Here is a 24,791-nt window from a genome sequence, read left to right on the forward strand (position 1 = left end):
GGAAGAAAGAAGAGAGGAGAAGTCAGGGAGACTCTTAAACGCAGATAGAAAATAAACAGTCAAGGTGCCATTTTCCAATGCCAGGCTGGCACGGTGCCCAGGACGGCTGCCCTGCACTTGGGAGCCCAAGGACTGCGCTTGCCTCATCTTTTCCAGAGGTATGTAAGCCTAGATACGTCAGCCTTCAGGTATGCAGTGAGGTCTGCGGTGAGAGGCACTGCTCTCGCCCTCTCTCTCTCGCCTCTCTTTCTTCTTCCTTGTTGAATCTGTCCTTCCTCTGGCTACCTCCCCACCCCCAGCCAGCCAGCCAGCCCAGCCCAGCCCGTTTCCCCTTCCCCTGGAGCCAGGCCAGGCTTGGTCAGGAGGCCAATGACAATGAACAGCCCCCTCAGCCTGGTAGATTCCTGCCCGGGGAGGAGATGGGTACTTGGTGCCGGGGGGAGGGGCGGGAGCCGCATCATCTAACAGGTTGGTCTGGCTGGGAGGGGAGGCGTCCCGCCCTCGTGGAGCTAATGAGCACTGTGCGACAGGTGTCTGCTCCTCAGTCCCCAGCCTGCCCTGCCTGCGACGGGAGCAAGCCGCCGCCACCCCGCAAAGGCTCGCTCGCCGGTCCCTGCACCCTGCGCGCTCTGGGGCCCGGGGGCGGCGATGGCCTGCCGCTCCTGCGTCGTTGGCTTCAGCAGCCTGAGCAGCTGTGAGGTGACCCCGGCGGGCAGCCCCCGGCCTGCGACCTCCGGATGGAGCAGCTGCGGGGCCCCCGGGCCGGGCTTCAGCTCCCACAGCCTCACAGGCTGCTGGACAGCCGGCACCGTCCCCAAGGTGACCGTGAACCCCAGCCTGCTGGTACCCCTGGATCTCAAGGTGGACCCAGCCATCCAGCAGCAGAAGAACAACGAGAAGGAGGAAATGAAGGTCCTCAACGATAAATTCGCCTCCCTGATTGGCAAGGTGAGAAGAAGTGGGGGGAGGGGTCCCCAAACTAAGGCCAGTCGGGCTGGGGCAGGTGGCTGACCTCTGTAATTCCCCCCAGCATCATGCCCCACCCCCGCCCCCAGCCCAGCCAATGGGAAGCCAGCATTGCCAACTTCACGGCTAGCTTTGAGTAGAGAGAAGGAAAAGGGGGAAGTCCCTAGCCATCCTGACTTCGGGGAGCAAAGGAAGTCAGGATGGCCTGCCTCTGAGGGGTGTCTGGATAATAACTCACTGCATGGCCTGGGTCACACTCCCCGCAGGCAGGGACTAGGGAGGGGCTCTGAGTGTGACCAAGAGGAGGCCCCCTCTTGGGAACAGCTGATGGAGGCATGGGCTGCAGTCAGACTCCACAGTGGATGGACAGGGCTCACCTTCCTGTCCAGGCCCTTGGATCTGTTCAGCTTCCCAGGGTCAGAAGTGCTGACATGGGCAAGGGGGCGTGTGCGGCAGCCGGAAGGAAGCTGAGCAGCATGGGGTACACCTGCGGTTCCTCAGGAGCTAGGAATGCGGAGGATGGGTGCTGCTAGTCTGAAACAGGTGGCCAGCCAGTCTTCCATGCCCCGACCAGAGCAGAGTGACTGAGTCCCTCACACCTCACTTCCTGGACCCACTGCCATGGCCAGCATTCTGATCTGGGCACTGGTGTCAAGCTCTGGCCCAGGGCAGGGGCTTCAAGAGCTCCGAGGAAGTCCTGTCCACCTCCCAAACCTGCTTCTCATTCACCTCCTCCGATAAACCTCCCATGACCAGCCCTCCTAGCTCTGCTTCCTCCCGCCCTGACTGAGAATAATAGATGGTAACAGCTACTGTTGATTAACTGCCTATCCTGCGCCAGGAACTGTGCTGAGTGCATATTTATTTCTATTTCCCGCAACCTTAGGAAAGAAGTTACTTCTGTGCCCATTTCACAGCTTTCTCACTCCCCCATCCTTCTGCCCCTGGCTGGGTCCTCCTCTGCCCCTTGTTCTCCCTGCCTTGGGGTCCCTCTACACAGGGTTGGTGTCCCCCCACTGGGGGCAGGCTCACCGAGGGGGCAGGGGGATGAAGTAACAGGCCTGGAGCCTCAGCTGGTGTTCTGCCCCCACTGCCCAGCACTCCACAATGGCTGGTTCCCCTGCCGTGCCAATGGGGAGATGGAGCGGCCCAGAGGCAAAGCGCCTCGCCCAAGGTCACACAGCCAGCAAGGTCTGGACTTGAACTCAGGTCTGTGAGGCATAAAGCCTCTGAAATGGGAGTCATTTCTCCCCACCTTGCCCCCACATCCGAGTGCCCGGACCAGCATTCCTGCACTCACACCTGGGGTGCCTGGGGTGGGGGTGTGTAGGGGGAGTGACAGCTGGAGGACAACCATCCCCTGAGGTGGAGGGTCCCCTTCATCACCCCCGGTGGCTGCACAGCATTCAGACTGTCAGGCGATCCACCCTAAGAGAAGAGCCCGCTGCCCGAGGGAGGCAGGTCCCTGCAGAACCACCTCCTCTCCAAACACAGCTTAATCCCTTAAAAGGAATGCTTCATGAGCTATGTAATTTGGCTTCGATGGGTGGCTTTTCTCTGTGAACGCCAGGGCTGATATCACCCTGTGCCTCTGTCATGGGGATAGGAGGGGTGTGTAGGCACAGGGAGGGGCCCCAGGGGTCTGGGTTCTGTTCCCAGAGCCAGGGCAATGCCCTCGAAGGTCTTTAGAAGAACTCGAATTTCCCAACCCCCAATTCAAGCCTTGGTCTTGAGACCGGTGCTCTCCATGGTGGCACACGGGCAACTGGGGGTGCCAGCCTCTTGGGGAACCTGATCGCCGGAGCTCTGCCCAAGGAGACCCGACTGATCCACCAACTCTATGGAGAAAGTCTGTTATTTGCTCATATCCCTCCTTGAAAAGACCACGAGGGCCCAAGTGGAAGCAAGCAGAGGTTAGAATGTGAAACCCGGAGTCACATTTCTGGGTTTGAATCCTTGCCTCACCGCTCACATTTGTGTAATCTCAGGGACATTATTTAACCTCTCTGGGCCTCAGTATACATTGGTGTCATGGGCTTGTCAGAATCAAATGGGATCATTTCTGAAAAATACATAGAAAGCCCTTACCAGGTACCAGATGTGTTCTGTTTGTTATATTGAAAAGACCATACATGGGTCCAGCCCAGAGAACTCCAGCCCAGGGCATTTAGTCCCTGCCAGGAGGAAGGACTTCCCAGGTGGTGCCAATGGTAAAGAACCTGCCTGCCAATGCAGGAGGCATAAGAGACATAGGTTCAATCCCTGGGTCAGAAAGATCCCCTGGGGAGGGCATGGCAACCCACTCCAGTATTCTTGCCTGGAGAATCCCATGGGCAGAGGAACCTGGCGGGCTACACAGTCCATAAGGTCGCAAACAGCTGGACACGACTAAAGTGATTTAGCATGCATGCAAGCAGGAAGGAGCCTGGGAAGGAGGGAAGGGCCCTGCTGGAGGGTGGGGTGGAGGAGCTTCATGGGTAGGGGTGCAGCATGGAGCTGGAATGAGCTGCAGGAGCCCAGGGTGAGATGCCATCACCAGTGCAGGGGTAGGGTTCTAGGCAAAGAGAAGAGACTGGCAGGTTGGCCCTCCATCCTTGGCCCTCTGAGGCATGCAGAGAAATCAGAGATCATTGAGGAAGAGCAGGAGGAAGAGGGGAAGGGTTGGCGAGGGGACCCACAGGAGTCCCCCAAGGGGCCCTGGAGCAGTGACAATTCTTTCACTTGCAGGCTGTGTTTCCTTGGGCAAGCCACTTACTCACTCTGTGCTTCAGATTCCAACTCCAATTCTCCAAGGGTAGCCTTGACTTCATGCCAGTCAAGAGACTAGTACAGCTGCAGCCATGAAGGAGGATGATGAGCAGAAGCAGCATCAGGAAAGGAGGCCAAGTGGGTAGCGCGAGGGCCATGCTGACAACAGCAGAGGCTGCAGGCTGGGCCCTCAATTGCAGACACCAGAGCGGGTGGAGATGGGACAAGCGGAAGGATTGCCAGCGGCGCCTAAGGAGGCTGTAGGGAAGGAACCCAGCAGGGTGGGCACAATGTCTTCCCTTGACCTGTGTAGCCTCTGGAAGTCCCCGGGGCTATCCCCCTGCCTGCACGCAGGAAAGCACAAAACAGCCTTTCCTGATGGAGAGACCCTGAGGCTCCTGGGCAAAGCCAAGTTGGGGCTGGAGGCAGAGGATCTGACACCGCCCCCTTCCTGAGGAATAGGACCTGCAAGCACCAGAGGCATCCCTCTGCACACTCACCTGCCTGGGCTGTGGGCCCATGGATTGGCACATGCAGCCCCCCGGATAGTCAGCCTCCCTGCTCAGGAGGGCCCCAGCCCAGCCCAGGCTGCTCTGTCCCCCGCAACAGAAAGCACATCTCTCTCCACCCTCGTCTGGGCCTGCTTTTGAGCCGGAAGGCCCACGACCCTGGAGTTGGGTCACAGTGAGTTCTGTGCTTCTGAGCCTCAGTTTCCTGATCTGTAAAATGGGAAGCAAGTAGACCAGGGGCTTGCTCTCTGAGGCCCCTCCTAGAGCTGCTGCCTAGATCAAAGGGCAGGGGGTCAGCCAGGATAAGCAGAAAGAGGAATGAGAGGGGAGTGCTTGGCAGCCTTGACAGGTTGAAAGAAGTAAAGCTGGCACCTCACAGGGTACTGGGATTTCCGGCCCTCCCTCGCCTTTGTTCCCAGAGGGAGGAGCCTTTCAGCCTGGAAGGTTCTGGGTGGGGGGTGAGTTCCCCACCCACTGAGACAACAAGCAACTCCCCCAAGTAGGGGGAGGAGGCTTCCCTAAATCCCCTGCAACCAAAAATGCCCTCTGACTAGACTGGCTGGCCAAATGCATACCATCTCCCAGCAGGCAAGTACTGAAGCATAGGGTATCGAAATAAGACTACGGGGAAGACTCTCTGGTCTAAAGGGTTTGGTGTTGCTTATGGGTGGAGGAGGGAGCCTCACATCTCTTGTCTCACCCTACCCTCAGTATAAACATGGGGCTCCTACTTGTCAAAATGCAGGGCAGGTGGAGTGAGCAGAAACCTCCCACCACCCCCAGCAATCCCTCACACATGCAAGTAGGACAGAAACCCTCTTGACCGCATCCCTACTGAACCTGTTTGGCTGCGACGACTGCACACTGTTGGCTTAAAGTCAGCTTCAAGCAGAATTTACCAGTACAAATGAGTTAAGGAGGGGAATGACAGCCCACAAATGTAATTGTTCAGTGTTCCCACAGATGTCATCTCCTGCAAATGTCAAAGGGGCCTCCCCCAGGGCATCAGAGATCTCAGGGAAACCCGGGGCTGTGGGTAGGGCAAAAAGAGAGGGGGAGAGCCCACCTGGCACCCAGGTTCGGGAGGAACAGGAACACGAAGGTCCAGAGTAGGCAGCTGCCATCAGATGGGCCTCTAGAGAAGCTGGGCCATGGAGTTGCTGGGTGAGCCTGGACAAGTCACCTGACTGCCCTGGGTACCCATCTTCTCCTCCATAAATGAAGCGTATAGACCAGCCGATCCAGAAGGCTCCTGTCTGTGGTTCTGGCTCTTTCGGGCTGTGATTCTGGGAGCTGGTGCCAGCAGTGGATGGGAAGACTTTCAGCTACATACTGTGGTCATAGGGAACGTCATTGACCTGGTTGTCACACACTCTCATGACAACAGCCTGCCCCATTCAGGAGACCAGCCCCAGCTACCCATCTTGCCTCAGTGGCCCTAGCCACATCCCAAGAGGCATGCAGATGACTCTCAGTCTGACATTGAGGGTGGTAGATGAGGACAAATGAGAAGCATATACCCCAAGGGTCAGATATTGGAGGTAAAAGGGGAGGCCTCCTACAGGGGGGTGCTGGGAGCACATGGTGGGGAGGGGATGGGATGGTAGGAAGGAGAATGATGCTCAAGAGAGAGGCTGGGCCTGAAGAGGAGGTGCAGAAGAGGGAGGGGGACTCCCAAGCTCCACTGGGCTGAACTGGATAGAGGGAATAAGAGGACCCAAGAGGGACTCTGCCCACCTGCTGGTCGGTGGCTGGGGTGGGAGCCGTGCAAATCCCTGCAGAAGTCTGAGAAGGAGGGTGTGAGGGATGCAGAGTTTCAGAGGAGCCCTGGGCCCAGAACCCTCCCAGGCTTTGTCCTCAAGGCAAGTCCGGCCCCAACTAGAGGTAGAAGCCAGCCCAGCAAGGGCAACTGGGCCCGCAGAGAACTTGCAGCAGACCAGAGGCCTATAGGGCAGTGGCTCAAAGATTCTAAACCTCAAAGTGCTTGCATTCGACCCTTAGGCCTGCTGCTTGCTAACTGTGTGACCCTGGGAGGATAATTTCCCCTTCTGTGCCCTGTCTCGTCCTCTGTAGAGGGCAGCTGATAACAGTACCTTCCCCGGAGGGCTGTTTGGGGGTTTGAGTTAAAGATGTCCAGCTCATAGAACAAGGCCTCGTGCACAGCAGGGACCACAGGAGCATTTGCTATGTGTTGCTCCAAAGCACCTCCCCAGGTTTTTCTCTCTGCAGGCCGGCAGGGCAAGTGACATCATCCCTGACTTCCAGCTGGGGAAACTGAGGCTTGGACAGACCTCAAGTCCAGGGATGTTAGGAGGATTAGCATTTAAAAACTAACCAGGCCCTACCCTGCTGTTTCCAAAGCCAGATGAGACCAGACTTGTCGAGGTGGGCGGCAGACAGGCCTCTTGACACCCCACATTCCCTGGGGTCTCCCACCCAAGCCCCAGGCAGCCTGGAGAACCTGTCACATGTGGGCACATTCACCGCTTGGTCCCTTTTCCTTCATCTTGCTGGTCCTGCCCCTCCTGTAGGAAACCTTGGCTAATTGGCTGTGCCTCTCTGGGATTCTTGGATTCCCCCCGTTATCACACCATCTGTAGTTGAACAATCAGTAGCTGGAGATGCCACCTGAAGGTGCTGAGTGAGGGCCCCAGGCGGGTGCCTCTGAGTAGATGAGCTGCCACGTCCCAGAGAGGCCCCCGGGGGGGCGGGTGGCACTGGCTGGGCCACACCTGGCCTTCTTACCGCCACCCTCCCGCTCTCCCAGGTGCAAGCCCTGGAGCAGCGCAACCAGCTGCTGGAGACCCGCTGGCACTTCCTGCAGAGCCAGGACTCGACCACTTTTGACCTTGGGCACCTCTACGAGGAGTACCAAGTTCGGCTGCAGGAGGAGCTGCGCAAAGTGAGCAAGGAGCGGGGCCAGCTCGAGGCCAACCTGCTGCAGGTGCTGGAGAAGGTGGAGGAGTTCCGGATCAGGTAGGGGCGCCCTATGAGGGCCGAGGGTGGGGACCAACCTTCACGCGGGGGTGGCAAAAGAAAAAGAGGAAACTTCTTTGAAAAACCAGTCTTTGGTCCATACTTACTTACTAAAGAGCTGCAACGTGCCAGCGGTATTCTAAATACTGGAAAGACAAGACTGAATCTACAGCTACATCCCAAGCAGTGCCCCTTACAAGAAAGCCAGTCTCATGCTGGCTGACAGCTACGCTGCGCTTGCTAGCCTCTGGGCATCACAGGCCCGTCCCCTACCGCATCCCCTTGCGCCCAAGTCCATGGGAAATTGTGTCACTAGCGAGAGCAATAGATGGGCTCCTGCTTTGGCTGTAGCTTGAGATTTTGATCTCTCTTGAGCTGAAAAGGGAAGCAGGTAGGGGAAGGCAGGGGGCAGAAATGATGAGGTTTGTTTGCACAAAGAAGCAACCGCCTAGAAGTAAGACACACCTGACCTCGATGGCAGACTTGGGGTCTAGAGAGACAAGGAAAACAGACTCGGGGGGACAAGCAGCTGGCAGGCAGTACAGTCCAGTGGTTAAGGGTCTGAGCTTGGGTATGACTGTGTCCCATGGAAGGGGGTTACTCCTTGCCCATACCCCTCACCATCTCTGTGACCTCGGGCAAGTTGCTTCACACATGAACCTCAGTGTCCTCCTGTGTGGAGTGGGAATGGTGATGGTTGATACCAACTAAGGCTGGTGTGAGGAGGAAGCCAAGAGTTTGGTATGGCTACCAGAGGTTAAAAATGGGTACTCTTCTGCCCCCCCGAAGAAGGCTCCATGACCAGCACACAGCAGTTTGCTGAACTGAATTGGCCAGTCTAGAAAGGCAAGCCAGTTAACTTCAGTAGCTCAGAGGAGAGGTGACCTTCTCTGACCAGACAGTGGTCAGGGCTTCAAGGACAGGGAAGCTGGGCCAGAGCAGAGAGGCTGGTCTCTTTGCTGGAGGCCCCCAGCCAGAGGGAAGGAAGGACAGGGTGCAGTTGAAGCAGCCCCCACCTTCTGCAGGACTTGGGCCAGATCCAAGCCTTGTGATCTGAGGTGAGGCCCAAATCCTCCCAAGACAGAGGGCGGAGGCAGCCTGTCAGGAGTCCTGGGCTGTGGCACAGCCTTTGCCCGCGGCCTCTCTGCATGGCCTCCCCTACTCAGACCACATGCAGAAGGAATGGTCACACAGGAAGCGTTTCCCTCTCTGGGGACCTCAGGGTTTCCTCATCTGTGGATCTGGCTGGGTCCCTCCCTGACCTGGGTGGGGGGGCACTTCTCCCCCTACCCTGTCCTCCCAGGTCCTTGGGAAACACGCAGGGAATTAGACTGCCCATTCTGACGGCGACGAGGGAAATCACATTGGTGCGCCAGAACCCAAGACTCAGTTCACTGATACCTAGCAGGTCCTTGGCCCGCAAAGGATCAGAGAATAGCAGAGCTGGGTGGGGACTTGGATTCTCCTTTTATGGAGACAGAAACAGAGGCCCAGAGAGGGTGGAGGCGTGTCCTAGTCACACAGCCAGGAGAACAAAGTCCCATCCCTCACCTGGCAAGCTACTGTGTGACACTGGTCCCATGAGAGCAGCCGGATGGCATCCATGGAGGCACTTTGTAACTGGAAGTTCTGTACAAACACTACTTGTTGTTTTAATCTGGCTCAGCCCCCTCATTTGGCCCGCTGCCTGGTTTCCATCTGCTGCCTGATTTTACTGTTTAGGCTCAGGGCCTCTCTTTCCCCTCTCTGGGTAGGGAGCCCACTGAATTTGGGGGAGGTGAGGCTAGAGGGTTTCTGGGTCTGCAGGCCAGAGCTAGGAAAGCTGCAGCCTGGCTGTGCAAAGCCTGGGGCCCCCAGGAGCCAGGAGACTCCAGGCCAAGCCCTGACAGGGAGGGGTGTACTTTGCCTCTACAAGGCTGATGAGATCAGCTTCACTCCTAGAAATAAACAAGTTTGGGGGGGTGGAGAGGGTACGGGTGTGACCAGCTGAAAAGGGCTGAGAATGGGTTTGGGAGCTGGCGGCTAGCATACGGGCAGGGGATTGGAAGTGAATGGGGGATATGGCATTGCATAAGCCTCTATAGGAATGAAGACTTCTAGAAGCTCTGATGTAGCAGGGACCCCAAGGGTAGCTGGCTAACCCCTCTGTTTACTTGCAGAGGCCCAGCAAGGGGAAGCAACTTGCCCAAGGCCACATAGCGAGTGATTCAGAAATGTTATGTACAATTGTGCAAGCTGTCTGGGGGTGAACTGGGATTGAAATGCAGTGGAGTTGATGAGAAGGGAGGTGGGAAAGCTGAGAAGGGCAGTGAGGGGTAAGGGGAGGTTTGGTACCTCAGAGGGCTCCCACTGGACAGCTCTCTCCAATGTCCTTTTCCCAGTCAGGCAGAACTCTGTTTTCCAGAGGAGAGGGTAGAGGCTGGACACAGGGCTTGCTTGGGGAGGGCCAGTCAATTTGGACTTCTCAGCTTGGGGCTCCCCAGACCCCTGTTCTCAAGTCAGGAAATTTTTCAGAGGCCCCCAGATCCCAGGGGGAAACTTGTTCAGGTCAGCCCAGCCCTGAGCATTTGTGAAGACTATAAAGAGACCTGCCCACTCCCTCTGCAGTGAGGATTCCCATGGTTTCTTTCTGGAAATGCTGAGAGAGGGGTTGAGCTGGGACATGGTGTTGGTGAAGGTGAAAGTCGTTCAGTTGTGTCCGATTCTTTGCGACCCTATGGACTGGGGCCCACCAGGCTCCTCTGTCCGTGGAGTTCTCCAGGCCAGAATACTGAAGTGGGTAGCCATTCCCTTCCCCCAGGAGATCTTCCCAACCAAGGAATCAAACTCAGGTCTCCTGCATTGCAGGCAGATTCTTTACCATCTGAGCCACCATGGAAGCCCCGGTGTTGGAGAGGATAGTGATAATAATAGCAGTAGCTCTAGTGGGTGTCACGCATCTTTATAAATGCTTTATGTGTTCATTTATTTAATCCTCATGAAATCACCATTCTTGTGACAAGGGCACATAGAAGGAGCCTATCCAAGGTCACATAGCTAGTTAACAAGAGAGCCAGAATTTGAGCCCAAATAGTCTGGCTCTGGAACCCCATTCTTAATCAGCACATGACTCAAGCTTCCAAGCCTCTCTCTGAGCCTCCATCTCCTCATCTGTGAAACAAGACCAAGAGAACATCCCTGGCTGGGAGCTCTGAGGGTCACAGGAGAGGCATTTTGTTTGCCTTGGCAGGCTCGAGATTGCAGACCAGTCTCCCTGACCCACCCCACTACCCTGTCCCCATGGCCTGCACCCTCAGCGACCCTCAAAGACTCTGGAAGCCCAGGCAGTGGCCAGGGAGAGTGTGGACCCTCCACATACTGAATTTCAGGGACCTGAGTGCTCTGCGGGCTCTCGTCCTCTGGGGTCTGCTCCCCTTAGTCCTTCTGGGAAGCTAGTAAAAGAGAAGGCCTGGGGGTGGCAGGTCCAGCTACCTGACCTGGGTGATGGTGATGCTGCCCCTTCTGTGAGGTCAGGGGCTGGGGCAGGCAGGCGGCTGTAATTAGAGCCGCCAATGATTCAGGCATTCCCTAGAGAGGAGGGAAGGCAACAGGAAGCCACAGAATCCCCATGTCGGCTGGGGCAGGCAGAGCTGGGATGGGAAGCATGCAGCTGGCAGACACCCATTCTGGGGGCCCAGAGGGTAAGGTCAAGGATCCAGGGATCCCATCTCCCCACCCAGCAGTGTCCTGGTTCTAAACACAAGGTGGACTCAACACATCTCATCACATGTGTAAGGAGGAGACACATCTGAGAAGACAGGGAACACAGCTTTGGAGTGCTGGTGAATTTCAGCCCCCATGACGCAAGCACCCATGCACGTGCGCACGTGCACACCCCAATAGATAAGGGAGAGGAGGAGTTTCTTGCCCTGAAACATATGGGGGGGCCCATCTGACTGCAAAACCCATGCCCTTCCTGTCCTCTCTCCGGAGGGAAGATGGCATGGTGTCCTGCGGTCTAGCAAAGCAGTGGGAGAAGCGTGGGGCTTCGGGGAAGGGTGGAGTGAGGAAGGGATGACGTGTGAGCAAGATGCTTGGAGCAGACACCAGAAAAGGCACAGCTTGTTTGAAACTGAGACTCTCAGGGGAGGAGATGGGATAAAGATAAGGGAACAAAACGTCAGGGTAAAGTGACTGTGCAATCAGGAGAGGCTTCCTGGAGGAGATGAATGTGGAGCAGAGCCAGGAAAGGGGCAGATGCCCCTGGGAGAGGAATGGCTGGTCATCAGGAAGGAGTAAGCATGGGGAGCAGGATGCCTGCTTCCCCAGAGCCAACACTAGGGTATCCCAGAGGAGGCGGGACATGTCATAGAGACACGGGGCTGCATCCTCCTCAGGGAAGGGACCACTTTATTCTAACTGCCACAAGGCACCAAAGGGATTGCAGAGGCCCCAAACCCCACCCAAGGAGGGTTAAGCAAACCGTTGCCAAGTCCACCACATCCAGCTGAGCAGTCTGTGTGTGTGTGTGTGTGTGTGTCCCTGCCTCCCCTTCTCCTTCCTCCCCACCTCCCAGGTATGAGGACGAGATCTCCAAGCGCACGGACATGGAGTTCACCTTCGTCCAGCTGAAGAAGGTAGCCTCCCAAGCTCACCCCATGGGCTCCTTCCTCAGGGACCCTCTGCCCTCTTTTGTTCAGGATCCCCAAACAGAGGCCCCACAGGCTGAGTCCCAAGACCACAGGCAGAGAGCTAAGCACATGTCCCCACCCTCCTCCAAGGCTCTGAGCCAGGTCTCCTCTGGGAATCTCCCCCATCGTATTCAGGAAGCAAAGTCCCCCTTACTGTACCCCTGCCCTGGGACCCCTCCATTCCTTTTCCCATCATTCACCACTGCTCCCACCCCCAGGACCTGGATGCAGAATGTCTTCGACGGACGGAACTGGAGACCAAGTTAAAAGGCCTGCAGAGCTTTGTGGAGCTGATGAAAAGCATCTATGAGCAGGTGAGAAGATGGGGCCAGGGTCCCACTGAGCCAAAAGCCAACTGGTCCCCAGGTAAGGGATGCAGGGGAGGCAAAGGTATCCAGTGGGTCATGGAAACTTCAGCAGGCGCTCACGGTTGCTGGCCACAGATGCAACAATTTCCTAAACCCCTCGTGTGCTGCAGTCAATAACCCAACGTGTCCCCTTGTCACTCATCTCATGGAGCATGGCAGGTTCCCACAAAGCCTCTCTCAGGGAAGGCCCCACCTTCACGTGTTGGGGAGCACTGAGGGCATGAAGGGGGCCCAGGTACATCCAGGGAAGGGTCAGGAGGTGGCCTTGGAGCAGTGAACCAGCAGGCTTTGAACAGTAGCTCTTATTGAACTAATTTCTCTCTCATCCCTGCAGCTTAAATTGCAAACACCCACAGCTCTAGCTCTCATAGGCCTGCAATGCATCCTCCCCCACTTGGGGCTCATACAGGGAAGATTTATAGACAGATTCTCTGCTAATCAGACAATACGAACTTCTGCCAGACAAAAAAATGACTCAGGAAGGACTTCCCTGGTGGTCCAGAGGTTAAGACTCCTTGTTTTCACTGCAGGGGCCATGAGTTCAATCCCTAGTCAGGGAACTTAAGATCCCACAAGCCATATGGTATGGCCAAAAACAAACAAACAAAAAATCCCAGTCGCAGTAAATGCAGACAGAGGAGCCCCGGACACATTCTCATTTGTCCCTAGGCCCTCACTGTCCCTGGGGGGACAGTAGCCCATCAAGGCTTGTCCCACAGCCAGTGCCACCGGCAGATGAATTCTGGACTCTGCCCCTCGGCACCGTCTGCCTCCTGGGCTTCCTTTGGGATGTGTGTTCTCCTCTCTACATTCCCCATCTTCTCGGGGGTGAGGAGGCTAATGGGGTGATGCTTCAATTCAGCTACAAGCAGGTAGGACCATTACTGAGAGTGACAGGGCCCAGCAGCCTGTGTGCTGTAAGCCGCTGGTGCCAGGCTGTGGCAACGCAGCCCCGGGCAGAGCAGGGGTCAAAGTCACCACTGCAACCAGGAAGATCTGCAGGGGGCCTGAGGGGCTGCTGACCAGGGCTTCAGGGCCTCGCCCTGTGGAGAGGGAGATTGGGCCTCAAGGCTACGCATGGGCCTGAGACCTCTGTGCAGCCATGGGAGGGAGCAGAATAGAGGGAACCTCCCAACCCTTGCCAGCATTAGGGAGGCAGCCCTCATGGGCAGACCACCCTGAAACACATCTTGCCCCCGGCAGGGTCCTCCACAGCCAGCCCAAGCCCTGAGGGGCTCAGCAGGGCACCGTGCCCACTGAGTGGCTTGGGAAGTGGCTGAGAGCTTCCTCTGCCTACACTTACCAGGGCTGGTACCGCCCAGCAGACGTCAGCAGGGCCACAGTTTCAGGGCCTCCAGTCCATCCTGCTCGCCAACATCTCAAGGAGCCCAGGGCCAGGTGGAGGCCCTACAAGTGTAGAGACATAGCTGAGGAAAGCTGGGCATAGCCAGCCATATACCTGAGCATTGAGGAGACACACCTGCTGAACTTCTGGGCCACGCCCCACAGCCAGGCTGCTGACTCCATTTGGACTTGGCAGCCCTTGGGCCCCAATCCTGACTCTACCTTTTTTTTTTCCCACCATTTCTGTGACTTGAGGCAAGTTATTTCGCCTCTCTGTGCCTCACTTTCCTCATCTGTTAAATGGGAAGAGTGATAGTAGCAGGTTCATCATGCTGTGATGGGGTAAATCACTTAACAAATGTTTATGGCATGCCTGCTAGGTGCCAGGCACTGACCTCACAGCTGTGAGCCAGGCGGGCCAGTTTCCTGGCTTCAGGAGAGCACAATTTAGCTAAGAGGGCACAGGTGATAGGCTAATAAACACATCTGGACAAGATCATTTTGGAGGGGAAAAGTTGCTGGTATGCAAAGAAACTGGGCTATGCCCTAGTGCTAAAGGGGTTGGGGGCCATGTGTCTCTGAGGAGGCCCAAGAGAGTGAAGCCCCAACCTGGAAAGATCCAACTCAAAAAAAAAAAAAGATCCAACTCAGCAGAGACTTGAAAAGGCTTCAGCAGAAGGAAGGACTGTGTGAAACACCTGAGATGGGAATAATGTGATCCTGGGAGGGAGAGAAAGTGGCAGCTGTGGCTAAGACAGAGTGGGCAAGGGCCAGGTCGTGCAGGGCCTGAGGCCTAGGATGGGGTGTGGACATTATTCTAAGCAGGATGGGCAGCCCTTGGTGGAGACGGAGGCGGGGTGCTGTTGGAGGGCTGCTATGGAGAAGGGGCCACAATGAATGCAAGAGTGCATGATTACACATGTGTACACATGCAGTGATTCAGTCATGTCCGACTCTTTGTGACTCCAATGACTGTAGTCCGCTAGGCTCCTCTGTCCATGGGATTCTCCAGGCAAGAATACTGGAGTTGGTTGCTGGGCCCTCCTCCAGGGGATCTTCCTGACCCAATTGTTACGTACACATTCTATTCTATTCTATTCTATCATATCACATTGTACTTATACTATATTATATTGATACTACCATATTATATTGATACTATCATATATTATAACATGTATGTAATATAGTTATAATATGCATTACATATAATGTGTAATAATAAAATATTATTTTCTATATTGTATACTATATAATCATATTTTATTATTTTATTTATAATATATTAATATAATATAATAATAAGTTAATTAAAATAATAAAATATGATTATATAGTATATAATGTATAAAATAATATTTTATTATTATTACACATTATATAATGCATATATATACTATTATATATAATAATAGCAGTTATTATTGTTTTGGAAGACAGCGAGGTGGCACGTTGGTGTTGGGACATGAGGTTTGAGTTTCCTTCCATGTACCTCTGCAGGCTGAGAGGGCAACATTGACCCATAAAGATTCCCCATACCAATGGGTCTCTAAGCTGGCCTGCCTAGTAGAATATAATGCAAGCCACATAAGTAATTGTAAGTTTTCCAGGAGCCACATTTTTTTAAAAAGTGAAGAAACAAAAAAAATAATTTTAATATATTCTATTAGGCCAGCATATCAAAAATATGACTATTCAACAAGTAATCATTATAAAAAATGAATGGGCTATTTCACACACATTTTCCCATTGTAAGTCTTCAAAATCTGGTGTGTATTTTACACCTCCGGCTCATCTCAGTTCTGACTGGCCACATTTCAAGTGCTCACAACCACACAGGGCTAGTGGCTTCCACATCGGACAGAGCAGGTCCAAGTAAAGAAAGCTGCCAGCCTTGCCACCGCGGGTGGAAGAAAAACATGGTGGGATGTGAGTAGCCCCAGGAGGGCCAGGCACTAGTCTCAACTTTGGAGTAGATACCAAAAATGCATTACTGTATAGCCCGCCCCTGGGTCCCAGGAAACAGCCCTCCCCTCTCCCCAAGACACACATGCACACACTCAGGTCAGGATATTTATGGAAAGCCTTTCCCAGAAGCCAATAGCTATAGGCTGCTCAGGGCCTCATCTACACATTGCAACCACTTGAGCAATACGCCTTCCCCTCACCTCCAGGGATGCCGACTGGTGACAGCACCCTGGGGCTCCCACTGCCCCTCAGCTTCCAGGAATCACCCCAGCTCCCAAGTGCACTGGGGCCTGGCTGCATCCAGCCAGCAAGCCACCTGCCTCACCTGCAAACTGGTTCCAGGGAGGTTAGCTATGGAATCTACTGACAAGCCCCTGCAGCCAGCACATCTCCCGGGATGCTGAGCCCTACAAAAAGGACCTGGCATGTCTAAGTGCCAGCCTTCCTGGTGCCCCAGGAGGCCACTCCAGGAACAGGCTGTTCAAGCCCTGGACACTTCCTCCCAGCTCCATCACGTTTTCCAGTCACACCAATAGTTTCCCAGCTGTTGTTTATTGAGCACCTACTATATTCCAGGCACCAGGCTGAGTGCTCTCCAGATGTAATCTCATTTAATCTTTCCAATAAACCTATAATGTAGGGAAAATTGTTAGGAGAGCACAGACTTTGGAGCAGCTTGGATTTGAATCCTGGCTCCATGATTATATGGACTTGAGCCGGTTCCTTTATTTCTCAATGCCTCAATTTCCTCATCTGTAAAATGGGGAGGACAATAGTACCTAGCTCACTGGCCTGTTGTGAGGATTTATTTTGCTAGTATATCCTAAAGCACTTAGAACAGTGTCTGGCACATGGTGAGTATTTAATAAGTGTCAGCTGATTTCAATTCCATAATCATACCCATTTTTCAAATGAGAAAACTGAGGCTCAGCTAAGTTTGAAGACTTGGCCAGGGTTAACCCAGCTAATAAGAGGTGACATTATTCAGAGCCCAGTGCCGTTGAACACTACATTTTACTGGGCAGTACTGTTACCTCTCAGTCACCATATTCCCTGACCTGGGGGGTCACGATGACAATAGTCACACATATGGCGGCCTCCTCAGACTCTGGCTCCTAAGAAAAGCTCTAAACTTGAATCAGCTTGATTCTTGCCAGCTTGGAGATGCACATCCTCTCCAGCTCCCCCCCACCCACACCCCGCTACGATGGCAATTCCACACCACACAAGTCAGCATTGTTATGCCCTCTGCAGCCCGGCAGGGCCAGCGTGTCTGAACAGGTCTGCAGATGATCCAAGCCCTCCACTTCCTGCTTCTGTTTACCATGCTCATGCTTACACTGGCTCTTTCCAGAAAGGACCTGAGGCTGCCCCATCAGCCGGGTTTCGCCCATCCTTTTGCTGCAATAGTGCCCTGCGCTCTGACAGTGCCCTGGCTTTCTCCTTGCCCATAACAAATGCCACCTTAAGCCTGGGGAAGAAGTGTCCCTGGAGAACTTTGTCTGAAACACCCCCATGCCTGCCAGCCCCCAGCACATGGTGACCGAGAAGGCCCCAAGCTGTATCTCTGAAACTGGTTTGCCGCCAAGCCCCAGCTGGGATGTCAGTTCCATCTGGAAAATGTCAATCTCCAGTGAGGACCCAGGGAGCAGAGGTGGAGCATGAGTCTGTATTCTGGCAGGGGCTGGGGCCACCCTCTGCTCTTGCTCAGAGATCTGTTAGATGTGTTTGAAGATCGATCAAAACCCTTCATCAGGAGACCTGCTAAAGGACAGCTGGCCACTGAACTCAGGGTCCCACCAGCTCCAGGGTGGAGACGGGTGGCCCGCCACTGCTCAAGCTTCCTTTTCCGGGAGGTGATCCCAATCACCAGGGATGCTAGTGGGAAGGGTCAGGTGGCGAGCAGACAGGTAAAAGGTGGTCTTCCTCTGCAGGCCTCGCAGCTGCCCACCCCCGCAGTCTCCAGCCACAGAGACACAAGCCGCAGGTCAGAAGTAGCAGCCTCTGCAGGTCTAGACTCCAAAGGTTCAGCCACAGCCTCTTGGAGCAAAAAGACAGATGAGGGTCAGGAGGGGGGCCCAGAGTCAGAAACCAAGATTGGAATGCAGTCATGAGCCAAAAACAGAACATGCATCTGAGCAGGCCTCCTGATCCAATTGCCCCTTTTCAGGAAATACAGAAGCCAAAGGAGCAGGCTGAACACCAGCACGCGGGGCAATCAGGAAGATCAGACTACAGTCAAACAACCTGCGGTTTTCAATAAGAAAAAGACAGGGGGAAATAAAAGAGACAGAGAGATGAAGAGACTATCCACAGAATAAGAGAGAGATATGAACCAATGGCGGTGCAGGAATCGTGTTTGGATCCTGAATCAAACAAAAAAAGATCTTTTTTTAGTTTTCTTTAATTTTATATATTTTTTAAATTTTATATAGGGCTTCCCTAGTGGCTAAGTGGTAAAGAATCTACCTGCAATGCAGGAGACCCAGGGAAGATCCCCTGGAGAAGGGCATGGCAACCCACTCCAGTATACTTGCCTGGAGAGTTCCATGGACAGAAGAGCCTGGTGCCTACAGTCCATGGGGCAGCAAAGAGTCAGACAGGACTGAGCGACTAACACACACACACACACACACAAACATATACACGTGTGTAAAATGAGAGCACGGACCAAATCTTGATGACTGAAGTAAGGGTCGAGGATGAACTGTGAACACCAGCAGTAGTAACTATGCCATCTGTATCCCGCCCCTCCCTCCCCTAGCTGAGCCCACCACGCCTCCCTGGGTGCCTGGCCCCTCTCTCTGCCTGTCAGGCTCCTCAGTCACCTGACTCACTCTGTACAATGCTGGCCACGGACACTCTGCTTACACCCACTCACTCCTCCTTTCCACCCGGGGCCCCGCCCAGGCCCGAGCTACTGATCAGCACCTCCAGGAGAAGCAGCCCAGGGCCCTAGAGATGACACCTTGCAGCCCTTCCAAAGACCCCTGTCCCCACTGGCTTTGCTACACACCTCCGAGCCTTCACTCTGGAAAGCTATCAGACTGCAGGGCATGCCAGAAGCAGATGTGGGCTTCAGCTCCCGTCCCTGCCCCTCTAAGGGAGCTTAGCAGGAGCAGCAAAGCTCTGGGTCCAGCCCCGCCCTCACAGATGTTTCCATTGACTCTGGGTGCCGCAGCTTCTTCCCTGTCTGTAATCTGGGGCTGACCATCGTGCCAGCCTGGTAAGGATGAGACGTGGATGTGCCTGGAAAGCACAGCACACACACCGCCTGGTCTCTCAGGAGCCCCCAGGGAAATGGGACGTTTTACCACTTCCAGGGGTCTCTGAGGACACAGGCTGGCATTTTCTAGGCAAAGAGGAGGACAGAGAGGAGGGGAAAGAAGGATCCCAAAGGACAGCAAGAAGACAAAGATACTGAGGTTAAATCCTGTCGTCGTAGCTGGGCAAGCCCTTCAGCTAGACAGGGAGGGGCAGTGAGTCTCCAGGGTGACTGGGAAGTCACTTGGGCCTCCGCTGCTGGCGGGAGAGCAGGGCTGCATGATCGTCAGCCTCTGGTCCCCTCCTGCCCTCATCACTCACGGGCTTCCATTCCCACATGCACTCAGCAGAGACACTCCTCTGCCCGATACGGAGGCCTGGAGGTGAAAATGCCTCAGCCAGGCCCTCAGCTCCCGTCCTGGGAGGGATGGGGTGGGGGAGGCCAAGCTGCACAGCGCTGAGCCTAATGATAGAATGCCCTCAGGCCCGGACGTCCTGGGCCCTTTCCTCCTCTGCCTGGAGGAAGGAGGCCCACCCTGGGAGCATACAACAGTGTGTGTGTTGCGGGGGGCGGGCAGGGGGTGGATGGAGGGAACTGAAGAGGAATAAGGCTTGCAGGTGGGCCTCCAGAGCCAAGGGTCCCTCCCTGCCAAATCAGAGAGGAAAACCGACAGGTGGGTGAGTTGGGAGTTGGGGGGACTGCTTCTCAAGAGTGCAAGCTCCTGCAGAGGCAGGACAGGGGGACGTTTGTCCTCTGATCATCCCTCCAGGGAGACAGAGAGAAACCTGCCCTCCACCCACCAGGGAACAAAGAGACTATGAGGACCATGGCTGAGGGTCTGGGCCCCCCCACCAGCCCTGAGCCCCCATGTCTGTGCCCCATCAGGAGCTGAAGGACCTGGCAGCCCAGTTGAAGGATGTGTCGGTGACCGTGGGTATGGACAGCCGCTGCCACATTGACCTGAGCGGCATCGTGGAGGAAGTGAAGGCCCAATATGATGCCATCGCGGCTCGCAGCCTGGAGGAGGCCGAGGCGTACTCCCGGAGCCAGGTTCGGGGCTGGCAGGCAGGCTGGGGGGATGCAACCAGGGCAAGATGGGCAGCAGCAGAGATGGCTAAGGCCGCCTGCAGCTCTTGGTGCTAAGAGGCCAGGAGAGATGAATGGGGAGACACGGGGGCGATGGAGCCCACAGCAGTGAGTTCACAGGCAGGGACTGAGAATGTGAGAGCCCAGCGATGTGCCAGGCCACAGGGGTGACGGGGACAGGGGCAAGCCATGGTCTGCACCCTTCAGAGGCTCATGGCGGTGGTTCCACCCAGTGACTCCAGTCCAGGTGTGGGCACGGCCCGTGGGGCTCAGTCTAAGGCAGCCAAGAGAAGGATCCTGAGACGGACATGGTGGGGGCAGGAGCCGGGAAGGGGGGGAGACGCTGGCCTGGGAGTGGTGAGCCACAGAGGAGGGGATGAAGCCAAGGGTGAGGAAAAAGGAGGGGCCAGGGGTCCTGGGGGGACACAGTGAGCTCCCCTGACTGCCACCCACTCCCCGGCCTCCAGCTGGAGGAACGGGCCGCCTGCTCGGCCGAGTTTGGGAACAGCCTCCAGAGCAGCCGCAGTGAGATCGCTGACCTCAATGTGCGCATCCAGAAGCTCCGATCGCAGATCCTCTCCATCAAGAGCCACGTGAGTGTCCGGAGGACCCACCTGGGCTGGAGCAGCGCCAAGTGCGGGACACATGCTCTCTCATACCCTTCACACGCACACAGACACACACGCTCACACAGACTGTGTCCATGTGAGCCCTGGCGTTGTGACCCTGGACAGGTCACTTAGCATCCCTGTGCCTCAATTTCCTCATCTGTCCTTAGACGGCTCTGAGGACCACATGAACTTGGCCAGTAAAAGTGCTCTGTAAACTGGCCAGGGCTGTTGGAACATTGGAGGGTCCCCTACACACACACCTAGAGCCCACCCCCTCCACCCACGTCTCCCACCAACTCTATGGAGAGAAGCGAAGGGAAGCACAAGCCCCAGCTTCCACACAGGATGAGCCTTCAGAGAAGTGCCATCCTGGAAGGACAGCTGAGACAGTCTCCTTCGGAGCCCTGCCATATTTGGTAGCCTTGGGAAAGTGTCTTCTTAGATCTAACTGAACGGCCTCTTGCTGCGATGCACTCCATTACTATGCTCTGGGACACCGTGCCAAGTCCTCCCTCCCCACGCACACTCCCACCAAGGACGGAGGTGGGCTCCTGGCCCTGACCCGCTCTCTCCCTCCCTCCTTGCTCGCTGACCCCCCTTTCTCTCTGTCCTCCCAAACTTTCAGTGCCTGAAACTGGAGGAGAATATCAAGGTGGCCGAGGAACAGGGTGAGCTGGCCTTTCAGGATGCCAAGGCCAAGTTAGCCCAGCTGGAGGAGGCCCTGCAGCAGGCCAAGAAGGACATGGCGCGGCAGCTGCGTGAATACCAGGAGCTCATGAACACCAAGCTGGCCCTGGACATCGAGATCGCCACCTACCGCAAGCTGATGGAAGGCGAGGAGAGCCGGTGAGGAGCAGGGCCAGCGGAGTGAGCCTGGGAGAGGGGGAGGACTGGAAGCCCCACAGGAAGCCAGTACCACCCCCTCTCCCCACCGGCGTGATACTGTGAGCCTAGCAGGCCTGGGTTCATGTCCTGGCTCAGCCACTTACAAACTGGAGCTTCAGTCCAGTTTACTCAATTCTCAGTTTTCCTGTCTGGAAAATGGACTGATCATAAGTATGCCTCACCTGTGCATACAATCCCGTGTGCAAATACCTGCCACCAATCAGTGCTCAGCAAATGATAGCCATTCATGCAGGGGAGAGGGGACAGAGCTGGCTAGCCAAAGTCACACAGCAGGGCAGCCCAGAGCTGGGAGGCACAGCCAAGAATTGGCCTCCGCCTGCCAAGCCCCAGGCCTCCAATCCCAGGGGAACTGAGCCACAGGTTCCCTTCACATCCCACCATCTCTTCCTCCCACAGGATGGACATGCCCTCAGCCACCATGGTCAGCGCAGTACCGGCCAGATACAGAACAGGTGAGCCTGCTTGCCCCAAGAACCCAGGTGGGAGGGGGACAGTGGGGGGATCATGGCCCTAAAGGCATGATATTAAATGCCTCCCAAACCTCCAGCCCCTACCCTGCCCCACCCCTTATGTTCCCTGTAGCTGTCTCCAAGTCCGGCCTCTCAAGAGCTCCCTCTCGGAAAAAGAAGAACAGGAAAGGCCCTGTGATCAAAATCACCGAAATGTCAGAAAAGTTCCTCTCGCAGGAGTCAGAGGTCTCAGAGTAAGGCCGCTGTACTCTGAGCTCCATACTCAGGAGCCCCAGGTCACTCCCCTGCAGCAGCAAGGACATAAACTAGATTCAAGAAAGCAGCTTGGAGCCTCTAGGTTGGGAAGGGAGGCAAACCTGATCCTGAATGGAGAAGAGGGTTGAAAACAGTGACTGCTTTTTTGTGGGAATGGGACAGGACTGTCACCAGCTACTCAAAGTCACTCGGCTCCATATCAGTATCTCACAATCCACCCTTCCAGTATCTGGCCAGAGGTCTTCCTGCCGGGGTAAATTGGAACTGGGGTTTTGCCTCCACCTCCTTGCTCCTCGCACAACAGGGGGCTCTAACCAAGCTGCCTTTGACCCTTTGCCCAACCCTTGCCCTAAACTCACATCCCAAGTCTTGCCTTGCCTCTGACTAGGAACCAAAGTGACTGCTGTCACTCCCCTACCCCCAGCTAGCCTCAAACCAGGGGCTGACGGGGACTACGTGGGCACCCTCCAGTATCCAGAGTTCCTCAGGAGGCACCTGGCTTTCCTGCACCAGCTGGGCTTCCCGGAGACCTGACAGTATTAGGGAGTGAGGGGAGGAGGCTCCCTGGGTGTTTGGGACCTGAGCCCAGAACTCTGAGATCAGCCCAGACACCCATGCCCCTCCCCTCCTCCTGTGAGTCCCTCCCAGCAGGTCACGGTCAGAACTGGACAGCTGTCCAGCCAGCTCCCAAGCACCTCTTCTAGAAGTTTTTCTTGCCATGACAAACTCCCTGATGGGGACAGTGGGAAGTGGGGGAGACAGGGCAGGAGAACTGGACCCTCCTTTCTCCTTTCTGTCATCCTGGGATTCCCCACCCTGCCTGGGGTCTGAGCTCTCTGCCTCCCACCCAGATGCTTCCCAGACTGAAACCTGGTTTGGGTATGCACCAGGCCCTGGAGACTCCTCTCGCCACCCCTGCCATGAAACCCCAGGCCCACTTCCCATGAATCCCACTCCTGAGGGTCTCTGTCCCCTCCATCAGGCCAAGCAGCCTGGCCCTCCCCTCCTCTGCACCCACACTTATGGATCAGAGGTCCTTCCCTTCTTCCTCCTCCACGTCTGCCCCTCTGCTGCCAGCAGGGTCATGAAGAAGGCACTGTCCACTCAGGTCTGGGAACTTCTGAGCCCTTGAGGTCAGGTTGGGGGGCCCCAATGACTAACTAAAGAGAAATTCTGCAGCAGCGATCCAACAAGAAGGTTTGGGGCTTAGAGGAACGCTCCTCTTTCATCCTCTTGGCTCTCACCTTCAAGGCCTTACAGGGAATCTGGCAGCTCCACTTTCCCACTCCGTAAGCCACCTTCTCTTCCTCCCTTTCCTCTCCCTACTTCCCCCTTGCCTACCTCCCCCTTGCCTCACCTCCTCTGCAGGACCCAGTCTGATTCATTCATCTCATTTTCCAGGACAGGGTGGCCCAAGGCCCCGGCCTCCTCCAGGCCTGTTGGGGGCGCTGAAGAGCTACTGACGCTCAGGCTTGAGAGAACTCAGACATATACTTATCCCTCAAGTTTCAAAAGGGTGCTGATTGCTGCTTTTTCTCCACCTATTTATTGGTTTCCATGGGAGCAAATCCTCAATGGGGATATACGATATTAAAAGTATATATATTATTTTTTCATAACTTATATAGCTTTTAACTTATTGCTTCCCTTCCTGTTTCTGCATAATCAATGCTATATATTATACTATCTGGAGAGACAGCACGTGTTCCAGCCAACCCACCCAGCTGGCTGACTTCTTGGGGTAATGCCCCCTTCTCCCTGCAAAGGGATGAAATAAAGTGCTGAGATTGTTCATGGATAGAGCTGTGTGTCTGTCTGCTTTTATATCACCTCTCAGGATTGGTCAGTCATTGGTCAAACAGGTTAACCATAAGACTTTGGAAATCCTCCAGTTATGGGAAAGCGAGTCCAGGGACTTAGTTATACCTTCAGACCAGTGCAACTCAGCCATGGAAAATTTCTCCTGCCCTGCCATCCTACAAGGAGGCTATACCAGTGTTGACCCATGTTCCAGTACCTCCCAGTATGCCCAGGAACCATGTGACCACCTCAGCAAGCACAGACATGGGGCATTCCCCACGTGGTGGCGGATTCCCTCTGAAGCCCTTCTGCCCGATTGTGCGGGTTGGCACAGCCCAGAATATATTCTGATAGGTACAGGCCTAATCCTGCAAAATCAAATTCTAGATCAGCAATAAGGATCGAGGGCCTTCTCCAAGCCCAGCCCTGCAATAAAACACCTACAAGTGCTCCCCACCCTTCCACCTGGAGAAACTCACTATCAGGACAAGAGAGGCACTCTCTGCTAAAGTCTGGACTTTTCTCTCCAAGTGCAGAAGGCAGAGAGGAGAGGGGCTTGCTCAGGGAACTCAGGAATCGGAACAGGAAGAAGAGGTGTCTCAAGGGCAGGAATTTTGAGGGTGAAGTAGGGCCTTTGAAGCATTTGTGTCCTGGCTCACCCACTCACTGGAATGAGATAAGTGGAACCTCAGTTTTCCCATCTGTAAAATGGAACACACAGCTTCCCTATTTACCTAAAAGGATGTTTGGGGATCTGACAAGGTACCTGGGCTCATTCCTACCAGGAGTAGCACATCTTGCTACAGGACTCTGAACTGTAACAGCTCAACAAGAATAAAGGATTATTAG

The 24,791-nt window shown here is 55.1% G+C and overlaps 1 protein-coding gene across 3 annotated transcripts; it reads left to right on the top strand.

Annotated features, from left to right (window-relative positions):
• The first annotated feature begins 269 nt into the window (after positions 1–269).
• Positions 270–23,940, top strand: KRT80 (keratin 80). 3 transcript variants are annotated; one of them, XM_043883658.1, is made up of 10 exons: positions 357–396; positions 531–948; positions 6,991–7,199; positions 11,755–11,815; positions 12,088–12,183; positions 19,700–19,864; positions 20,368–20,493; positions 21,137–21,357; positions 21,814–21,869; positions 22,000–23,940. In XM_043883658.1, the coding sequence occupies exons 2-10, from the start codon at positions 649–651 to the stop codon at positions 22,122–22,124; spliced, it is 1,359 nt and encodes a 452-aa protein (XP_043739593.1). In that variant the 5' UTR covers positions 357–396; positions 531–648; the 3' UTR covers positions 22,125–23,940. The 3 variants fall into 3 exon arrangements, with proteins under 3 accessions (XP_043739586.1, XP_043739602.1, XP_043739593.1); XM_043883651.1 differs by having other exon boundaries at positions 270–948; XM_043883667.1 differs by having other exon boundaries at positions 271–948; positions 21,965–23,940.
• Positions 23,941–24,791: the final 851 nt, after the last annotated feature.

The sequence above is a fragment of the Cervus elaphus genome, chromosome 3 (genome assembly GCF_910594005.1).
Source record: "Cervus elaphus chromosome 3, mCerEla1.1, whole genome shotgun sequence".
Lineage (NCBI taxonomy): Eukaryota > Metazoa > Chordata > Mammalia > Artiodactyla > Cervidae > Cervus > Cervus elaphus.